At 31.6% G+C, this 18,074-nt stretch overlaps 1 protein-coding gene across 1 annotated transcript in view; it reads right to left on the minus strand.

Annotated features, from left to right (window-relative positions):
- LOC139497673 (MAM and LDL-receptor class A domain-containing protein 2-like) overlaps window positions 1-18,074 on the minus strand; it is a 174,450-nt gene that overhangs the window by 89,669 nt on the left and 66,707 nt on the right. The window contains exons 23-30 of the mRNA XM_071285906.1: window positions 17,604-17,939; window positions 14,345-14,506; window positions 13,378-13,725; window positions 12,261-12,377; window positions 5,869-6,234; window positions 3,414-3,533; window positions 2,697-3,035; window positions 261-356 (exon numbers count right to left, since the gene is read on the minus strand). Coding sequence (XP_071142007.1) covers window positions 261-356; window positions 2,697-3,035; window positions 3,414-3,533; window positions 5,869-6,234; window positions 12,261-12,377; window positions 13,378-13,725; window positions 14,345-14,506; window positions 17,604-17,939 — 1,884 coding nt within the window. The remainder of the gene's footprint in view (window positions 1-260; window positions 357-2,696; window positions 3,036-3,413; window positions 3,534-5,868; window positions 6,235-12,260; window positions 12,378-13,377; window positions 13,726-14,344; window positions 14,507-17,603; window positions 17,940-18,074) is intronic.

Consider the following 18,074-nt stretch of genomic DNA (forward strand, 5'->3'; position numbering starts at 1 on the left):
CTATTTAGATGCAATGTATTCAAATTACCGGTAAGCAGAAATCCTGATTTCTAAGGTGTCTACTTTAAATATCCAAAGTGTGTGTATTGCAAGACCATGAAGTGTTTTTTTCTAAATATTTAAAAAAGCTAGCCTTTGATTACGAATATTTGTGAAACATTGTGACATACAGTGACAATTAGTGTTTAAACAAGGTTGACATTGTCATCATACCTTTGCACACCCCTTCCTTCTCCTTCCAATAATAAATACTAACTTACCACCAGTTTTGGTGTTGTGTTCTGTCCTTTTCCACGAGTTTGACATATAATATCCACACATGATTGAATCATTAAAGTCACAGGTAACAGTCTTGGCTAAAATAAATACTCAAGTTATTAGTATTGTTAGAGTTCAAATTTAAAACATTTTGCTTCTTAAGGAGGTAGACCGCGGTTAAGGGAAATAACTCTTAAATTAAATCATTAGTATGTTTGTGTCAACCATTTTCATAAATATATTCTAAGCTTCTAGGTTACATAGATTATTTTTAATCTGTTTCAGGTAAATGCTTAAAATACGTTAATGAAACTTTACTTTTACAAACACATAACTGATTTAAAGGGTAATCTCCCTGAATCAAGGTCTACCACCTTAACTTAATCTATTTTCATGGTTATGTCTTTTACTGCATTAATGCCAATCAAGGATAAACATTTAAGCAGGATTTTTGTGCACGTTTCATCTTTACAATATTATGTCATATCTCTTTTTCTCATATTGCACATACTGATGTAGAACTTTAGAGTAATTAATTCTTTCTTTCTTTCTTCTTTTAAATCATTTGTAATTGTAACACATAACTGCTGTTGTAAACATTTTACATAAATTTTATGAAACTTCAAGGACAAAGTAGGTTGCAGATGCTGAGGTTGACCCTGTTCACACTAGGACATTTTTATCGATTTAAACTAGACCGGTTCACTTTAGATCGGTTAAAGGGCTAATGTGAACGCATTGAATCGATCTTCAATCGGTCTAAACTAAAACACCAAAAGAGGTAGTTTAGTTTGAATCGATCTAAAGTAAACCGATCTTACTTTAGATGTGAACGCAGAGATCAGTTTAAACTAGTACGATTGAATCGAAAATAACATATGCGCATGTATAGCGGCAAAACTATCTCAGAGGTTCGTTGTTTAACCCATATTTCTCTGTTAAAAGACATTTAAAACAAACTGTAAACATGTTGTCCTCACCATAGCATAGATTTGCGAAATCTATGTCTTCTTTTTTTTATGTTGATTTTTTTCTTTGCAGGAACCGCAGTATTTCCGGCGTCGTGTTGTAACTTCGTTGCTACAGTTATTTTTTTCAAAATTAAAGAAAACACCACTATCAAAATTTTAAATTGTGATTCAAGAGAAACAATAACTTTATCCAATTTTTTCTTCAAGTGTGTGTATCAGTGTATCAGCACATGAATTTGATAAATCAGTTCTATTTATACACAGTGTTTACAGTTTTACGGGCAAAAAGGTTAGATCGATTGCGTTTTTAATTGTAGTGTGAACGCAGTGGTTCATATTAGACCGATAGAGATCGATATGATTAAAGATAATGTGAACGCTAACTGGTTTTATTTAGATCGATTCAAATTAGATCGATAAAAATAAATGCTAGTGTGAACAGGGTCTTACTTGTTAGAGATATTATCTATGTTAAACTTTCAACACAAATTTTCTCAAACTAAATATGTGTCACAATGCACCTTCAATGGGCATTTCAAATGGCATGGGGCTTTCAAAAATGATTAAAAAACCCTGATTTTATAACTTAACCAAAGTATTGCTGATGTAAACCATTGACAAAAATTTTCTTAATGCAACAAGAAATGTTAATATGATTTCCATATCATTAACATTTTCATGGGCATAACTCCCGAAAAAATAATTTACGAGTCACCATGATTTTCAAACTAATTGTCTTGGATATTGCTGACAAAGTCTAGATGTTTGATATACATTTTATATAATCAAAAGAAAACAAACTGTAAGTGTGAGAGCCCTTTAACAATATATAATGGAATTACTTGAAATAAGCAGTGCATATCCCAATCACAGAGGGGGACGAAAATAAGGTAGATACAAACCAAATATATACACTAACACTGGTAACTATCCCTTGCCAATTAGCAAGATAATTTCACTATATAAATATCACCATCATTGTTTAATTCCCTCAGTTCTCTTTGGTCTTAAACCTTAAAATATATCTTACTAGAACAGATAATACTGAGCGTGAAATCTCAGACTGTCACAACAAAATCTGATGACAAGACATCATTATCAATATAAATTTCCAAGTCGCTGGCTGTTGAATTCTCTCGGCTTGAAACTTCAGGATATATCATACCTCAGGACAGGAATCAGACGAAAAAATAACACTATCAATATAAACATCAGATTCAATGTCTGTTGAGTTCTCTCAGCCTGAAACCTCAGGATATATCTTACCTAGACAGGAATCAGACGAAAAATTCAGTATAAACATCTGATTCAATGTCTAGTTCTTTCCGCTTGGCATCTCAGGATATATCTTACCTGGACAGGAATCAGATGATAAGATAACATCACCAATATCATGATCAATATAGACATCAGCATATTTAATGGCTCTTAGGTTCTCTCAGCCTGAAACCTCAGGATATATCTTACCTGGACAGGAAACAGATGACAAGATAACATCATCAATATAAACACCAGCATCTCTATAAGCTTGATTTCTTTTGGCTTGAAACCTCAGATTGACCATCTTTGGACCTGGTACACCTACACAGTATGTTTGCCATGCTGATAAATAAGGTCTAGTTGCCACAAAAGATGTTAAATCATCTTCTTTACTGATTGAGTACATCAGGTTTTTCTTGCTGTTCCAATTGTTGACCATATATTTGAAGTGCAGGAACATCATAGAAGATATGGAATCATTAGGGAACTCAACAACAGCCATGTCGTCTGGTTCTCCTAAGGATCCATCAGCATATAAAACTTTATCTGAAAATCATCAGTAGAAATTCAGTTTCTACACTTCCTTCTAGTATATGGTCAATTTATGCCTTACTTTTATAGGCAATAGAACCTATATTTGAAACCTTTCTGTTCTCTTTGGGTTTTGACAAGCTTTTACTTGAATGCAAAATATTTTTACAGATAAGGTTCTCCTTAAAATTGGAGAACCCCAAGTCAAAAATGTATGTATAATGCAACAGTTTAAAAATACTCTTATAGTAGTATGGACAGTCTTATTGTAGAGAATACTGTTTACCTTTTGAATTTTTAGAGCATTATCCTATAAATATTACAGAAAATTTCATCTCAAACCCCTATCAAATTCAGCACTGCTTTACCACTATACATATTATACATTCTTACTTCCATTTTCATTGGCCACAGTCCATCTGTAGGTTTCCTGCGTAGGACACTTATCCGGGGTGATGATGTCATATCCACATAAATCTAAGGGCTCAAATCCACAGGAAGACTCATAGATTCCTTTTAAATATCATGAAAAAAATACAGCCTTCAAGAATAAAAATTAAAGATTTTTTTTTTCATTTTCCTATTAGGCCACACCAATTTAATTTCTTGTTCTACGGATTTTTGGACTTCAAAATTTGGGGCGAGCGAGCGATTTTAAAATTTTAATAAAAAAATATTTAATTTGCAAATTTTTGAGGCGAAGCTTCAAAAGTAAAGGCGAGCGATTATAATTTTTTTTTTGTAAACATAAAATAATAGGTTTTGACAATATTAAAACTTGATTTATCACTTGTACTTTGACATTTCTTTAATTTCTGAAGTATTTTTTTCCCTGTTCACCAAGAAATAATTAAATCTGGTCTATGTATGTGTGACTGACAATGAGACAATTCTCCATCCAAATCATAATCAGTTTGGGGGCAACTCCTTAATGTTATAAATATCCCTTTTACATGTTTTATGAGGGATCAATATAAGTTATAATATATTTGTTTGTAGAAAAGGGCTCATATTTTCTCATAGAACTATATATCTATATGGTATTAAATGGTCAAAACATGTCCAAGAATTAAGTTATATTCCTGGACTTTAACCATCTTAACACATTTACTTTAACAATTTAATATTATTCAAAATAAGTGGACCCTTCTTTTATAAAAATTAGTTTTAAGTATGATATAACTCTCCTCTTTTTGAGTACAAAATTCTAAGTGTTCAAAGGTTTTGTATAGAAGAACTATACAAATACTTGGTATTTCTATTTTCTTTTCTACATCAGTAAAATGACCCCTTGTCTGAGGGAGGGTTGTTCTCAACCTGATAATAACAAACACAGGTCAAAGTACGGCTTTTTACACAGGGCTTTGATACAGACCAAACAGTAAGCTATAAAGGACCCCAAAATTATTAGCGTACACAATTCGAACAGGAAAACCAATGATCTAATTTATATATCCAAACGGGAAAATACCAATGAACAACATCAACAAACGATAACTGCTGAACGACATGCTCCTGAATCAATCAGGACAGGTGCATAAACATGCAGCGGCTATGGATAGTTTTGTTTCGCCAGCATACAATATAATTGCAGTTGAAGGCAAATCCTTCAGAAGTTCTTTGTACTTTATTCTAACAACGAACATTTTTTGATAGGGAATATAAGTAAGGGGGAAAGAAACCAATTTTTTGTTCTTCACGGAAATACCCGCTGTTATAACTTTTTATCGGAGCACTCCAGGTTTCATGCTGAAAGAAATATTCTCACAGATATTTACACAGTGTGGTGGGGTGCTTTTATGTTTAAAATCGTTATAATAATAATAATAATAATAATAATAATAATAAAGGTTAGACTGTGATTTAACAAATGTTGATATCTTTTTATAATATTTACAAAAAAAAAACGGTGCGGGAAATGGACATGATTACAATTCCGGATGCAGGAAGCGGGAATATAAAAAAAATAAAAAAATTCTGTTTTGAAAAAAATAGGTGCGGGCGGGTCCGTCGAACAAGGGATCAAATTGGTGTGGCCTTAGAATAAAAATACTATGGCATACCCTGGTTTTTCATGGGTTTAATTAACAATATGAAGGTGCTATACCCAAAACAAGTGTATCAGGATTAATTTCTGAAAGATAACTGATATAAAATTTCTCCAACCTAATGAAATGTCTTCTAAGAAAAGCTATGTTATAGTATTCCTCTTAATTTTTCACCAATTTAACCCTTTCTGGACCCATTGTATATCAAATTTAATCAGTGTTTGGTTGCAAATGCTCTCAAAGATGATTGGCTGAGATTAAGGGGTCATAACCTTAATCAGTTCAATGGATGAATCGAAATGTGCTAACAGGTGTTGACAACTTTGTGGAATGTGGAAGGCACTTGAAGGGGATTTTCGTTTATCAAAAATTCAAAAATGATAAATCCGATAATCAACTGGTACCAATGTAGGAATCTATATGCACATGTCGAACCTGATTTTGAAAGTAAAATTCTAATATTGAATTTAAAATAACAATACTCTAACATGTAAACTATTAAGGTGCAGGGCAAATTATCCGCAATGAAATGAGATTTGCTGTTGCTAATACAACTGCATACCAAATATTGTTGACTTACCATTAGTGATTTACCTTCAACTGACCTTATCACTAAATTTAACTTTTAAACTAAGCAAAAGTTTCAAAGTCAAAAGAACATGGCCAATTCTCTCCATGGAAATGAGATGTGACAAAGCTTATTCAAAAGCCTACCAAATATCAGACTATTTTCTTTTTACATATTTTACACAATATATGCTTTTTTAAGCTTCTCAACAATCATTTGGTTCAACACTCACCACTACAACTGTTCATTGACACTTCAACGTTATCAACAGCTGTCAACTGTATGTCACTTACACCACTTGTATGAACAAATACAATAGATATATTCCTGGTCACGGCACCCAAACTAACACATCTCTTTGTCCAATGATCAGCTTTACTGGTTGTGGTATGTAAGGTATTAATGTCACTATATTTTATATTATCCAAGGTAATGTTATCAGTTGGAGCCTCAATCCATCCTACCTCAAATTTTGAGTACGGAGAGTTGATGTAATCAAATGACACACTTTCTGTACCATATGCTTGGAAGATCTTAGAAAACAGGAAAGTCTGGGTACCTTCTCTCCAGTTTGTACTTATGACATAAAAGTAGAATCCTTAAAAAAACAAAATGGCTTTTGTTAGAAAAATTCAATTCCAAAATAGCTGTGTGCATAATTAATTGATATAATTATTAAATAGTGGACAAATTCAGATTATTAAATTCAATTTCAGAAACTTCTATTAAAAAATAAATGTAACAAAATTGAAAATTCAAATTCTGATTAATTCAATTCTTATTTATACTAAGCAACTTTTTTGGCACCCCTAAAAAAAAATTACAAAATGCCTTTATTTACAGTTATAATCTGACCAAATAATGCATACTAGTAATTGTATAATTCAAGTTTTGAATTTTTATCACTTTTTAAATTGTTGATGTCAAAAAAGATTTGAATAACATTGAATTGTAATCCTGGAGTTGTTAAGAATCCAACTCGATAAATTGTCTTAATACATGACGTTCTTCGTAATTTCTTTCTATAACAAAATCAATCCTGCTCCTTTCCTCTGAAAATATTCTAAATGTTTTCTTTACAAAATTTAAAGCTTTTCTGAAACTATTCTAGATGTCTTCTTTACAAAATTTAAAGCTATTCTGAAACTATTCTAGATGTTTTCTTTACAAAATTTTAAACTACACTGTACTAGAAAAAACCAAGAGAAGACAATCTAGAACTCTCTGATGATTTAAAACATTTCTTCAGTGGTGCCAGTTTGTAGTATTTTTTTTTGGTGTGTGTTTGAGTTCTGTCTCTGTGTGACACGGGTGCTCGGAGAAAGAGGGAATTTACTAAGAGAAGAAAAAAACAATCTAATGATTAAACACATTTCTTCGAGTTTTTTATATTTCTTTTTTTTTTTTTGAGTAGTGCAAGTTGTAATACTTAGCGAGAGTGTTTGAGTGGTGCGAGTTGGCCGTGGGTCGAGTTGTCATAAATTCAAGACAAATTGAATACAAAACCATTTCCACCTGATTACAAAACATAGACAGTAAGGAACCAGCTACTGAACTTTATTTGGGGTTTAATTAATTAAGATATGCTAATTAAAGCAATTATTATATGAATTTATAAAGTATATTACATACACTAACTATTTATTATTATAGAACACTTCAGACGATTGTCTGCTTGGAGACAAACCAGCTAAAAAAATTTGGTCTACAAATTTAATAGTATAGATTCTGAAACTATTCTATGTTTTCTTTACAAAATTTAAAGCTTTTTCTGAAACTATTCTAGATGTTTTCTTTACAAAATTTAAGATTTTTCTGAAACTATTCTAGATGTTTTCTAAACAAAATTTAAAGCTTTTCTGAAAGTATTCTAGATGTTTTCTACACAAAATTTAAAGCTTTTCTGAAAGTATTCTAGATGTTTTCTACACAAAATTTAAAGCTATTCTGAAAGGTATTCTAGATGTTTTCTACACAAATTTTTAAGCTTTTCTGAAACTATTCTAGATCCTCTGTTTCAAAATAACAAGCGTTTGAAAAGAATGTTATAAATTAAGGATGTACGTACACCTCTGAGGAGACAAAAATTTCTAGAATTAAACTTTTTTTCTTAAACTGTTTTTTTGGGTTTATGAGACTGTAACAAAATAATTGGTGAAGAAAAAAATCATATGTTGGTGCACTTCTTTTTTTGCTACGGTCCTTTGAAAATGACCAATTTTGATGATTTTCCCATTTTTCATAGATTTTTACCTATTTTTGGGCTATTATCGTGAAAAAAATCACAGTTCCACAATTAAACTTTTTTCATACTTTCTAAAAGGATGAAGTGGACCAATTTGAATAAATTTTACTTAAAAAAAACTATAAGTAGGTGTTAATATAAGAAAGTTTTATCATATTTTGATGCTTTTTTGTGTCAAATTTACCATGCTGTCAACTTTGTATTTTTGTGATTTTTCTCAGTTTTAAGAACAAAATGCATATTATTTCAACTTTTTTGTTATAAATGATTGTAAAAATACATATCTAAGAAATTTGAAAAGACCAAAATGATATGGGATGTACATGATTCTTGTAAAATCATTTTTTGTATCCCTCACCCATTTTCTCAAAATTTTGACTAAAAATACAGACTTGATTGGTCATAAAATTTGAAAACTGGATTACTCAAAAACCATTCATTGTAAATATACAATTTTTTCATAGAGTTATGTTTGATTATAATCTTTTTAAAATTCATTGATATTTTCAACTTGTATCACATGTTTGGAAATAATTCAAGAACGAGATTTCAACGAGACTGAATGAGACTGAAAAGTCAGAAGAATACATCCTTAATATAATATAAATAACTATTCTGAAAAGGCAGAACAAATGGTAGGTCAGTGTCCTCGAGAATGAGATTTCAACGAGACTGAATGAGACTGAAAAGTCAGAAGAATACATCCTTAATATAATATAAATAACTATTCTGAAAAGGCAGAAAAAATGGTAGGTCAGTGTCCTCCTTTTTGAGATATAGTCAATTGAAAATTTGGCGGGAAATGATTCTCTCTAGATTTGTCATACATTGATGATTGACACCTATTTTCTTTCAACAACTATGAAAAAAAAACAAGGATTTTATAAGACTTTCCAAAATGGATTTTTAAACTATATATGTAATAAAATTATGAAAAGAAAAGAAGGGGTTTGCAGACAAAAAAATTTATTAGCACTTATTTAAATGGATAAAACTAGAGGATTCTGAATAACTGACAAAAAGTCAAAAACAAGAGTAGCGAACGTCCTTAAAAATCTCTCTCTATTTTTTCATTTTAAAATAACAAGAATAGGGCCCAAAAAAATCTTAATTTACAATATTATCAATTAATTGTCAGTCAGGGGTACTACTTGTATAAGTTATTTTTATATACTTGAAGAAGTAAATAATAATATACTTATATACAAAGTAAATTTGTTATATTCATATTTTCTTATAAAGTTTGAATAATCTCCCCATATTTTCTCAAAAATTTTACTTAAGAATTTTTTTTTTACAATCCCTAAACTTCTCAAGTTTTGGGATGTTAAACTGTGCCTTAAACAATTTTTCTCTGATTAGCTTATATTTTTTATTATTAGAGTTCAATGTTTCATCTCATTAATTCAACAGAGAAACTATAATTGTGCAAAGATCTTAAGTAATTATGCAAGGCCTTCAAAAATTACCCCTGGAGCCTTAATGAACAGTGTTTTGAAGATTACAGACAAATGAGATTTTCATTTTCCATGAAATTACACTTCAATGATTAGTAAAGACATCTGCAAAGGACAGACAATTAAAAATTTTATTAGAGCAAAGAAGTCCTGAGGAATTCAAGAAAAGAAGATAGTATGACTGTTTTACTTGTATAAGTAAACTAGAGGCTCTAAAGAGCCTGTGTCGCTCACCTTGGTCTATGTGCATATTAAACAAAGGACACAAATGGATTCATGACAAAATTGTATTTTGGTGATGGTGATGTGTTTGAAGTTCTTACTTTACTGAACGATTTTGCTTCTTACAATTATATCTATAATGAACTTTGCCCATTAGTAACAGAGAACTATATTTGGTAAAAATTTACATAAATTTACCAAATTAATGAAAATTGTTAAAAATTGACTATAAAGGGCAATAACTCCTTAAGGGGTCAATTGACCATTTAGGTCATGTTGACTTATTTGTAGATCTTACTTTGCTGAACATTATTGCTGTTTACAGTTTATCGCTATCTATAATAGTATTCAAGATAACCAAAAACGGCAAAATTTCTTTAAAAATTACCAATTGGAGGGCAGCAACCCAACAACCAGTTGTCCAATTCATCTGAAAAATTCAGGGCAGATAGATATTGACTTGATTAACAATTTAACTTCTTGTCAGATTTGCTCTAGATGCTTTGGTTTCATAGTTATAAGCCAGAAACTGCATTTTACCCCTATGTTCTATTTTTAGCCGTGGCGGCCATCTTGGTTGAATGGCCAGGTCATTGGACACATTTTTCAAACTAGATACCCCAAAGATGATTGTGGCCTAGTAGTTTCAGTGGAGATTTTGTAAAAGATTACTTAGATTTATGAAAAATGGTTAAAGATTGACTATAAAGGGCAATAACTCCTAAACGGGTCAACTGACCATTTTGGTCATGCTGACTTATTTGTAGATCTTACTTTGCTGAACATTATTGCTGTTTACAATTTATCTCTATCTATAATAATATTCAAGATAATAACAAAAAACAGCAAAATTTCCTCAAAATTACCAATTCAGGGGCAGCAACCCAACAACCGATTGACCGATTCATCTGAAAATTTCAGGGCAGATAGATCTTGACCTGATAAACATTTATATCCCCATGTCAGATTTCCTCAAAATGCTTTGGTTTTTGAGTTATAAGCCAAAAACTGCATTTTACCCCTATGTTCTATTTTTAGCGGTGGCGGCCATCTTGGTTGGTTGACCAGGTCACGCCACACTTTTTTTAAACTAGATACTCCAAAGATGATTGTGGCCAAGTTTGAATTAATTTAACCCAGTAGTTTCAGAGGAGAAGCTTTTTGTAAAAGATTACTTTAATTTACGAAAAATGGTTAAAAATTGACTATAAAGGGCAATAACTCCTAAACCGGTCAACTGACCATTTTGGTCATGTTGACTTATTTGTAGATCTTACTTTGCTGAACATTATTGCTGTTTACAGTTTATCTCTATCTATAATAATATTCAAGATAATAACCAAAAACAGCAAAATTTCCTCAAAATTACCAATTCAGGGGCAGCAACCCAACAACCCATTGACCGATTCATCTGAAAATTTCAGAAAAGATAGATCTTGACCTGATAAACATTTTTATCCCATGTCAGATTTCCTCAAAATGCTTTGTTTTTTGAGTTATAAGCCAAAAACTGCATTTTACCCCTATGTTCTATTTTTAGCGGTGGCGGCCATCTTGGTTGGTTGACCAGGTCACGCCACACATTTTTTTAACTAGATACCCCAAAGATGATTGTGGCCAAGTTTGAATTAATTTGGCCCAGTAGTTTCAGAGGAGAAGATTTTTGTAAAAGATTACTTTAATTTACGAAAAATGGTTAAAAATTGACTATAAAGGGCAATAACTCCTAAACGGGTCAACTGACCATTTTGGTCATGTTGACTTATTTGTAGATCTTACTTTGCTGAACATTATTGCTGTTTACAGTTTATCTCTATCTATAATAATATTCAAGATAATAACAAAAAACAGCAAAATTTCCTCAAAATTACCAATTCAGGGGCAGCAACCCAACAACCGATTGACCGATTCATCTGAAAATTTCAGGGCAGATAGATCTTGACCTGATAAACATTTTTACCCCATGTCAGATTTGCTCTAAATGCTTTGGTTTTTGAGTTATAAGCCAAAAACTGCATTTTACCCCTATGTTCTATTTTTAGCGGTGGCGGCCATCTTGGTTGGTTGACCGGGTCACGCCACACATTTTTTAAACTAGATACCCCAATAATGATTGTGGCCAAGTTTGGTTTGATTTGGCCCAGTAGTTTCAGAGGAGAAGATTTTTGTAAAAGTTAACGACGACGGACGACGACGACGGACGACGGACGACGGACGACGGACGCCGGACGCCGGACGACGACGACGGACGCCGGACGCAAAGTGATGGGAATAGCTCACTTGGCCCTTCGGGCCAGGTGAGCTAAAAAATCTGAATGTCTAAGGGACATAACTAAGCTATTAAAATAATTTACCTATACAAGTAAACAAAATACAGTGGTATAAGTATCTAACAATTTTACTTATATAAGTATAGTAATATTTACTTCTCTAAGTAAATAAAAATAACTTGTACAATTGTTTTTTCTTCTTCTCATATTTAATCTTTCATGAAAAATGAAAAACTTCTGAAACCATAAGGGCAATGAAAAAATATTTATTTGAAAGAACCTTAAAGAAAGAAGGAAAAATTTGAAAAGAAGAGATTGAAAAAAATAAAACATTTTAAAAACTGTTTTAAAAAATGTTTTTTGGGTTGTTTTTTTCCCCATTGAAATACATATCTCATTAAAACTTCTGCGTTTTGATAAAATGTATTACCGTCTAAGCTGCTAAATGGAATACCAACATGATGACCTCTGATCCACTTTACCATGTAATCATTCCAAGTCACATGATAATCACATGTCCCATAGGAAAAGTCACATGATGCTGTATCTAAAATAGAAACACTCAGAATAAGTTTCCTATCAAAATAAAGGACAAGGTATGATGAGGGCCATTTCTGGCCCCCTTTTTCCCAAATTCAGAAACTTGAAAGTTGAAAGCCATCCTGAGTGTGAAATGATGTATAGTATCTGTTATAAATTCATTTTTTAGCTATTACAATCAGTATGTATGATATATATATATAAATTAGTACTCCTTCAATTCCTTGTCCCTAAACCCCAATGTCGGCAATTGCCATCCTTTCACAGAAATCACCATCTTCATTATAAAACATCTTCAAGATGGAATAGATCACATTGAAACAGAAGTATGAATTAATGTGAAAAAGACCAATCCATACCTGCCAACATTTCAAAATGCCCATGGGGGTTTTATGTGCAAGGAATCTGATGTACAGTAGTTGTCGTTTGTTTATGTAATTTATACATGTTTTTCGTTTTTGTTTTTTATATAGACTAGACCGTTAATTTTCCCGTTTGAATGGTTTTACACTAGTAATTTTGGTGTCCTTTATAGCTTTAAGGCTCCGTGTTGAAGGCCGTACATTGACCTATAATGGTTTACTTTTATAAATTGTTATTTGGATGGAGAGTTGTCTCATTGGCACTCACACCACATCTTCCAATATCTATAAGATGGCTCTTATAGTCCTACAAAACCTTTAAAGGGGCCTTCAAATTTATTTTAATGGTTTTTTTTTTTGTTTCTTCATACTTTTACAATCCTATAGCCATGTTAAAATTGATTCTTTTGTTTTAAAATGTTTTTAGATGTTTTCAATTATAGCATTTTTACTTGACAAATTGTGAAATTAAGTAATTAGAAATAATTACACCCAGTTTTCAGGATTAAAATTTTTTTTTGGATAACTAAGTCATCTTAAAATAATAAATTATGTCTAAACTTTAAATCATGTCTCAACTATCCTGGTCCTTTGTTTTTCTGAGAAGTCTTCTATAGCTTCATTACTTGTTTAGATAAGACTTACGAGGACATTTTTCTTCTGTAACTAGAACATCATCAATGGCTATATCTCCAATTGGTCCATCCCCTCGTACAGCTACAAAACTCAGTTCTACATTTGTGTGAGCTGCAATTCTTAGTGGCATACAAATCTGGTTCCAACCATTCTTCTGGGGACCAGTTAGACTCCAGATCTTTGTAATGGAGTTATTTCCCTTGTTTTTTGCTTGAACCATTAATGTGCCTGTATCATTACCATACATATGATATTTGAATTGTAAATTTTGACTTCCTGTTGCTCTGAATTCTGGGAACTTCAATGATGTTGCATCACTATGGTCACCAAATGTTGCTTCAGCATACATGTAGTATCCTAAAAAGTAAAAAAACTTGTATTAATGCCCTTCCAGATATTAGAATATTCAATAGAGGGTATAGATTTCAAACTCTTACAAATAAATATACAGGATTTCTTTCTTTGAGGAATAAGTTCCAACATATTCAAATTTGAACTTTACATTTTTCATGTATAAGCTAGCTAGCATACCCAGGATGACTGGATTTTTATACTTTTAGTTCAAATCTTAAAATATTAAGAAATACATAGTTATGATTACAGGGATGCTCGACAAGTCCATACAAGTATAGGAATAGCAAAAAGTTAGAAAAAAAAATAATCCTAAAATAAGACCTAAAGCCTCTAAAGATGCAATACAGACTTTAAAAACAAACTCTGATAATTTTTGAAATAAAATACTGTTGACATTGTGTTCATCTACTAAAGCTGAGAATTAAAACTTGATTGGCATGTAAAATTTATTAATGTGACTCAGATAGATCAAATAATGAAATAATATACATGATAAGAAGTACAATGTGATTGAAACATAGTAACATTATCCCAATTCATTTAAACACCTCATTTATGTTTGACTTTGTAGAATTTTGTAACATACAGATGAAATTACATGTTTATGATGAAAATACTATACCATCACTTTCTGAGTCAGATTCTGGCCCTGTATGTTTAGATGCGGTTTGTCCAGTATGTCTGATCCATTTATACAAATGTGATTGTTGTGTACAGGAACAATTAACCTTGTATCCACACATATATGGATGATCAAAGTCACACACTGTTTCTGCTATTCCAACTGGAAATATACATTTTATGGAATCTTGACGAAGGAAAATATCTTGGTTATAATTTTTATATTTTTATTGTTAGGCCAATTAAAATTAAATGAAAGATTTTCATTCCACCCGCCCATCTGAAATCTTCCTGTCCCTATTCTTTTTATTTTAAAAAATTTTACTATTTACGGATTTTATTCATTTCTGTTACCGGTAACTGCAGATAATTTCGTTTCATTCAAATATTCTGAAGCAAATTAAGGTTTTCGTATTTCTCGAGTAAATTTTAACCACAATAATTAACTTGACGTATTCTGCTGCTATATGATGACAATTTTAACTTACGAGAATAGAGATTGATTACGGGAAGGGAATATTGTCACAAAGGGGTAGGTTCAGTAAGACCCCTTTTTGGCCCCAAAATATAGCAGTTTTAGAAAATTGTGAAAATGTAAACTTTAAGCTATATTTTGGAAAGTAAAATGCTTCTGTTACACAGATATGAGCTGTTTTTGAAACTACAATGCACACATATCGCGTTCTAGCATCATTAAGTCATGCTAAATTACTGAAATCTTCAAAATTTTAGCATTTTGGTTAATTTTTAGACGGTTTCCGTCTAAAATGAAAGTGGCCGCATTCGTGTTCATTCATAATATTGAAATGTAAGTTGTATTTGATGATAATACAAAACATATATAAAGGTTGAGGATGAACACGGATGCGGCCACTTTCATTTCTGACAAAAAACATCTGAAAAGTGACGTTTTTTGGCATATTTGATAGATTTTTCATATTTAAGCTTGAATCAGAGCGTTTTTAATGACTAGATCAGTTAAAATCTTTCACATAAACTAATCGAATCAATTGAAATAGACACTTAAGTGTTTAAAAAGTGTCCAAAAACTTGTGTTGGATGTGAACCTGAAATTTGAGGCCAAAATCGGCCCTTACCGGACCTACTCCTTTTAGTGATAAGAAAACTGTGGATTTTTTTCATTTATACAAAGACTTTGTGTCAGGAAATTTTAACTGTGAATGATTTTCAAAGCGCAAGAATCATGGAACACATTGATACAAAAAACATGACTGGAACAAGCATTCTGTGAGTATAGCATGGCAATACATAGTCCGCTAACGGTTAAAAATTCATTGTACTGGAACAAACTTCTAACTTGATCTATAACTTGTCATGGTGTAAACTATATAACAAATATCAAGTCAATATCTTCAAGCATGACGAACAAAAAGTGTTGAAAACTGATTATTTAAGTGAATTTTCTAAGTCCAAGGACCATAACTCTGCTCCCACCCGCCCCATTTTTTTCAAATATCTGGATGAAAATATACTAATTAATTTTAGTTGGCCTTACACTGCTCATACACATTCATTTCTTATATTTAATATTCACACTTGGATTCAATGAGTAATGTAAAAAATGGGTAAGATAAGAGTGGACTGAGACAAGTATGCGGGTGTGGATGGGGAATACAGAATGGAGAATAATTGCAAAAAAAAAAGTAAAGCTTAGAGAAAATTGGGCAAAAAAAATAAAGAGAATAGCAGGGGTTAAGAAATCCACTAGCCCGACGCCCGGGGCTACAACATTTAGACCTCGGGCAACCAAAACTTGTAATCCAATATGCCCGACGGACTAGTTACAAAAAATTCTTGGCGTTTCCAAAATAGAAAGTGGAAAATCCCCTCATCATTTTTTTTTATCTTAGCCAATCAGATTCGACTACGTCATCCGGGATTCCTAGAATTTGAACTGATTTTGTACAAGTTTTAAAATAGAACAAATAACTTTGGGTGGATCCCGCACTTTCAATATCTATGTGTCTATTTGAAACGTGTGCACATGTTATGGACGCCATTTTGTTTTTGTTTACATACTGTGAAGAAGCCTCCAGAACCATGACCTAAACATTAACAGTCTTCAGAAAACTTAAACTTGATGCAATAATAGTTCATCAATCATGATTATCTTCATTGATAATCAAATGAATTCGATTTTTAACGAAATAAAATTAATAACAAATACAGTTTCAGTTTAGAGCCTGTGCTCAGGTTGTAATCTTTTTATAGCCCACAATTTCAAAACCTGTGATAAATGTAAATATGGACATTACTGTACTTCGTTTATAAAACAATTATAATCTTGATAATAAAAGACAAACTATGGAAGGTGATATGTATTCACATAAATATTTGAGGTCATTTAAAAAATTAACATGTTTAATTTATTTTAATAAATAGAATTCTAAAACTGAAAACAAATAGGAGCATTACATAATTAACCAGCTGATAATTCTTTTACACAAACGTGATGATGTACCTCAAATCCTTTTATATACCCATGTATAGCAGTGGTCAAAACTTGTATCATCTCCGGATTTGGTCAACTATAAATTATATCAGAATATTCAGTGAATATTCCATTATCGATTAATTGAATATATCTGCTAATAAGTTTTGGGTATCCAATTTGCAAAAATCTTCTGTACAATGGATAAAAAAAATTGTTAAGTTTATAGAATTCATGGTTATTGCAGCAAAATCTGAATTTGTAAGGCATATAAGGGCTAGCATGTCAGTTTTGTTGGGCTTGTAGTTCTTCCAACGGGGCTAGTAAAATCCTGCTACCAATTAGCCCTGGGCTAGTGAGCTATTACAAAATTTCTTAACCCCTGGAATAGAGAATAATAGGTTGCTAAAATATAAAGAATAACTGCAAAAATTTTAGAATTTTTAATAGTTAGGTTTTAGAAAGTGTCTCCCATGCATCGCACAAAGACACTTATGTACTTTAAATTGTGAAATAGTCTAAACCTAAAATTGTATGGGTTTAGAAGCTGTTTTTTGTTATTTTTGGGGGGTTTTAAACTTCAATTTCTATTTTAATTTTTTTTGTTTCTCTCTCTCCTATTGTCTTATCAAAATTATTTTTGGATAAAATTAATCCATCTATGTTTGTACCATATACAATAAAATTATAAATTTAAAAGTTTGTTTGTTCAACAAAACAAATCTAAGTATTTGCTTTTTACACGAAACAACACACCAACCCAGCATAAAAAATCTAATAATTAAATTATACTGAAACAATTTCTTACACAGGCATGGCTTTTCTGACACTGTGACGTTATCAACAGCTATAGCAGCATCACCATCACTGCTGCGGGATGCTACAAATTCCAGAAACAAATTTGCTTCCTGTTCAAGGGAAATACATGAAAGCAGCCATCCATTGGCCTGTTCACCATGTTTATACCATAATGAGGTTGTCTTTCCACTGTCGTCTTTTGTGGAGACTCGGAGGGAACCAACATCACTTCCACCAAAGTAAGAGTAGAAACGTACGGTGGATGAAGACAATGATGTGAAATAAGGTGAGAACAGACCTGCAGAATCACCTTCCTTCCCATAACTGCTCTGGTAGAAGTAATATCCTAGTAAATAATTAAAAGCATTTTACTATCTTATATTCTTATATTGAGTCATTGAATTGTTTTGAAACAGGATTATTGATGTCAAACAACAATTTTTTTGCACTGTTTCATTTTCTCTTTTGAAGTCAGAATTTA

This window comes from Mytilus edulis, chromosome 12, assembly GCF_963676685.1.
Source record: "Mytilus edulis chromosome 12, xbMytEdul2.2, whole genome shotgun sequence".
NCBI classification, from domain to species: domain Eukaryota; kingdom Metazoa; phylum Mollusca; class Bivalvia; order Mytilida; family Mytilidae; genus Mytilus; species Mytilus edulis.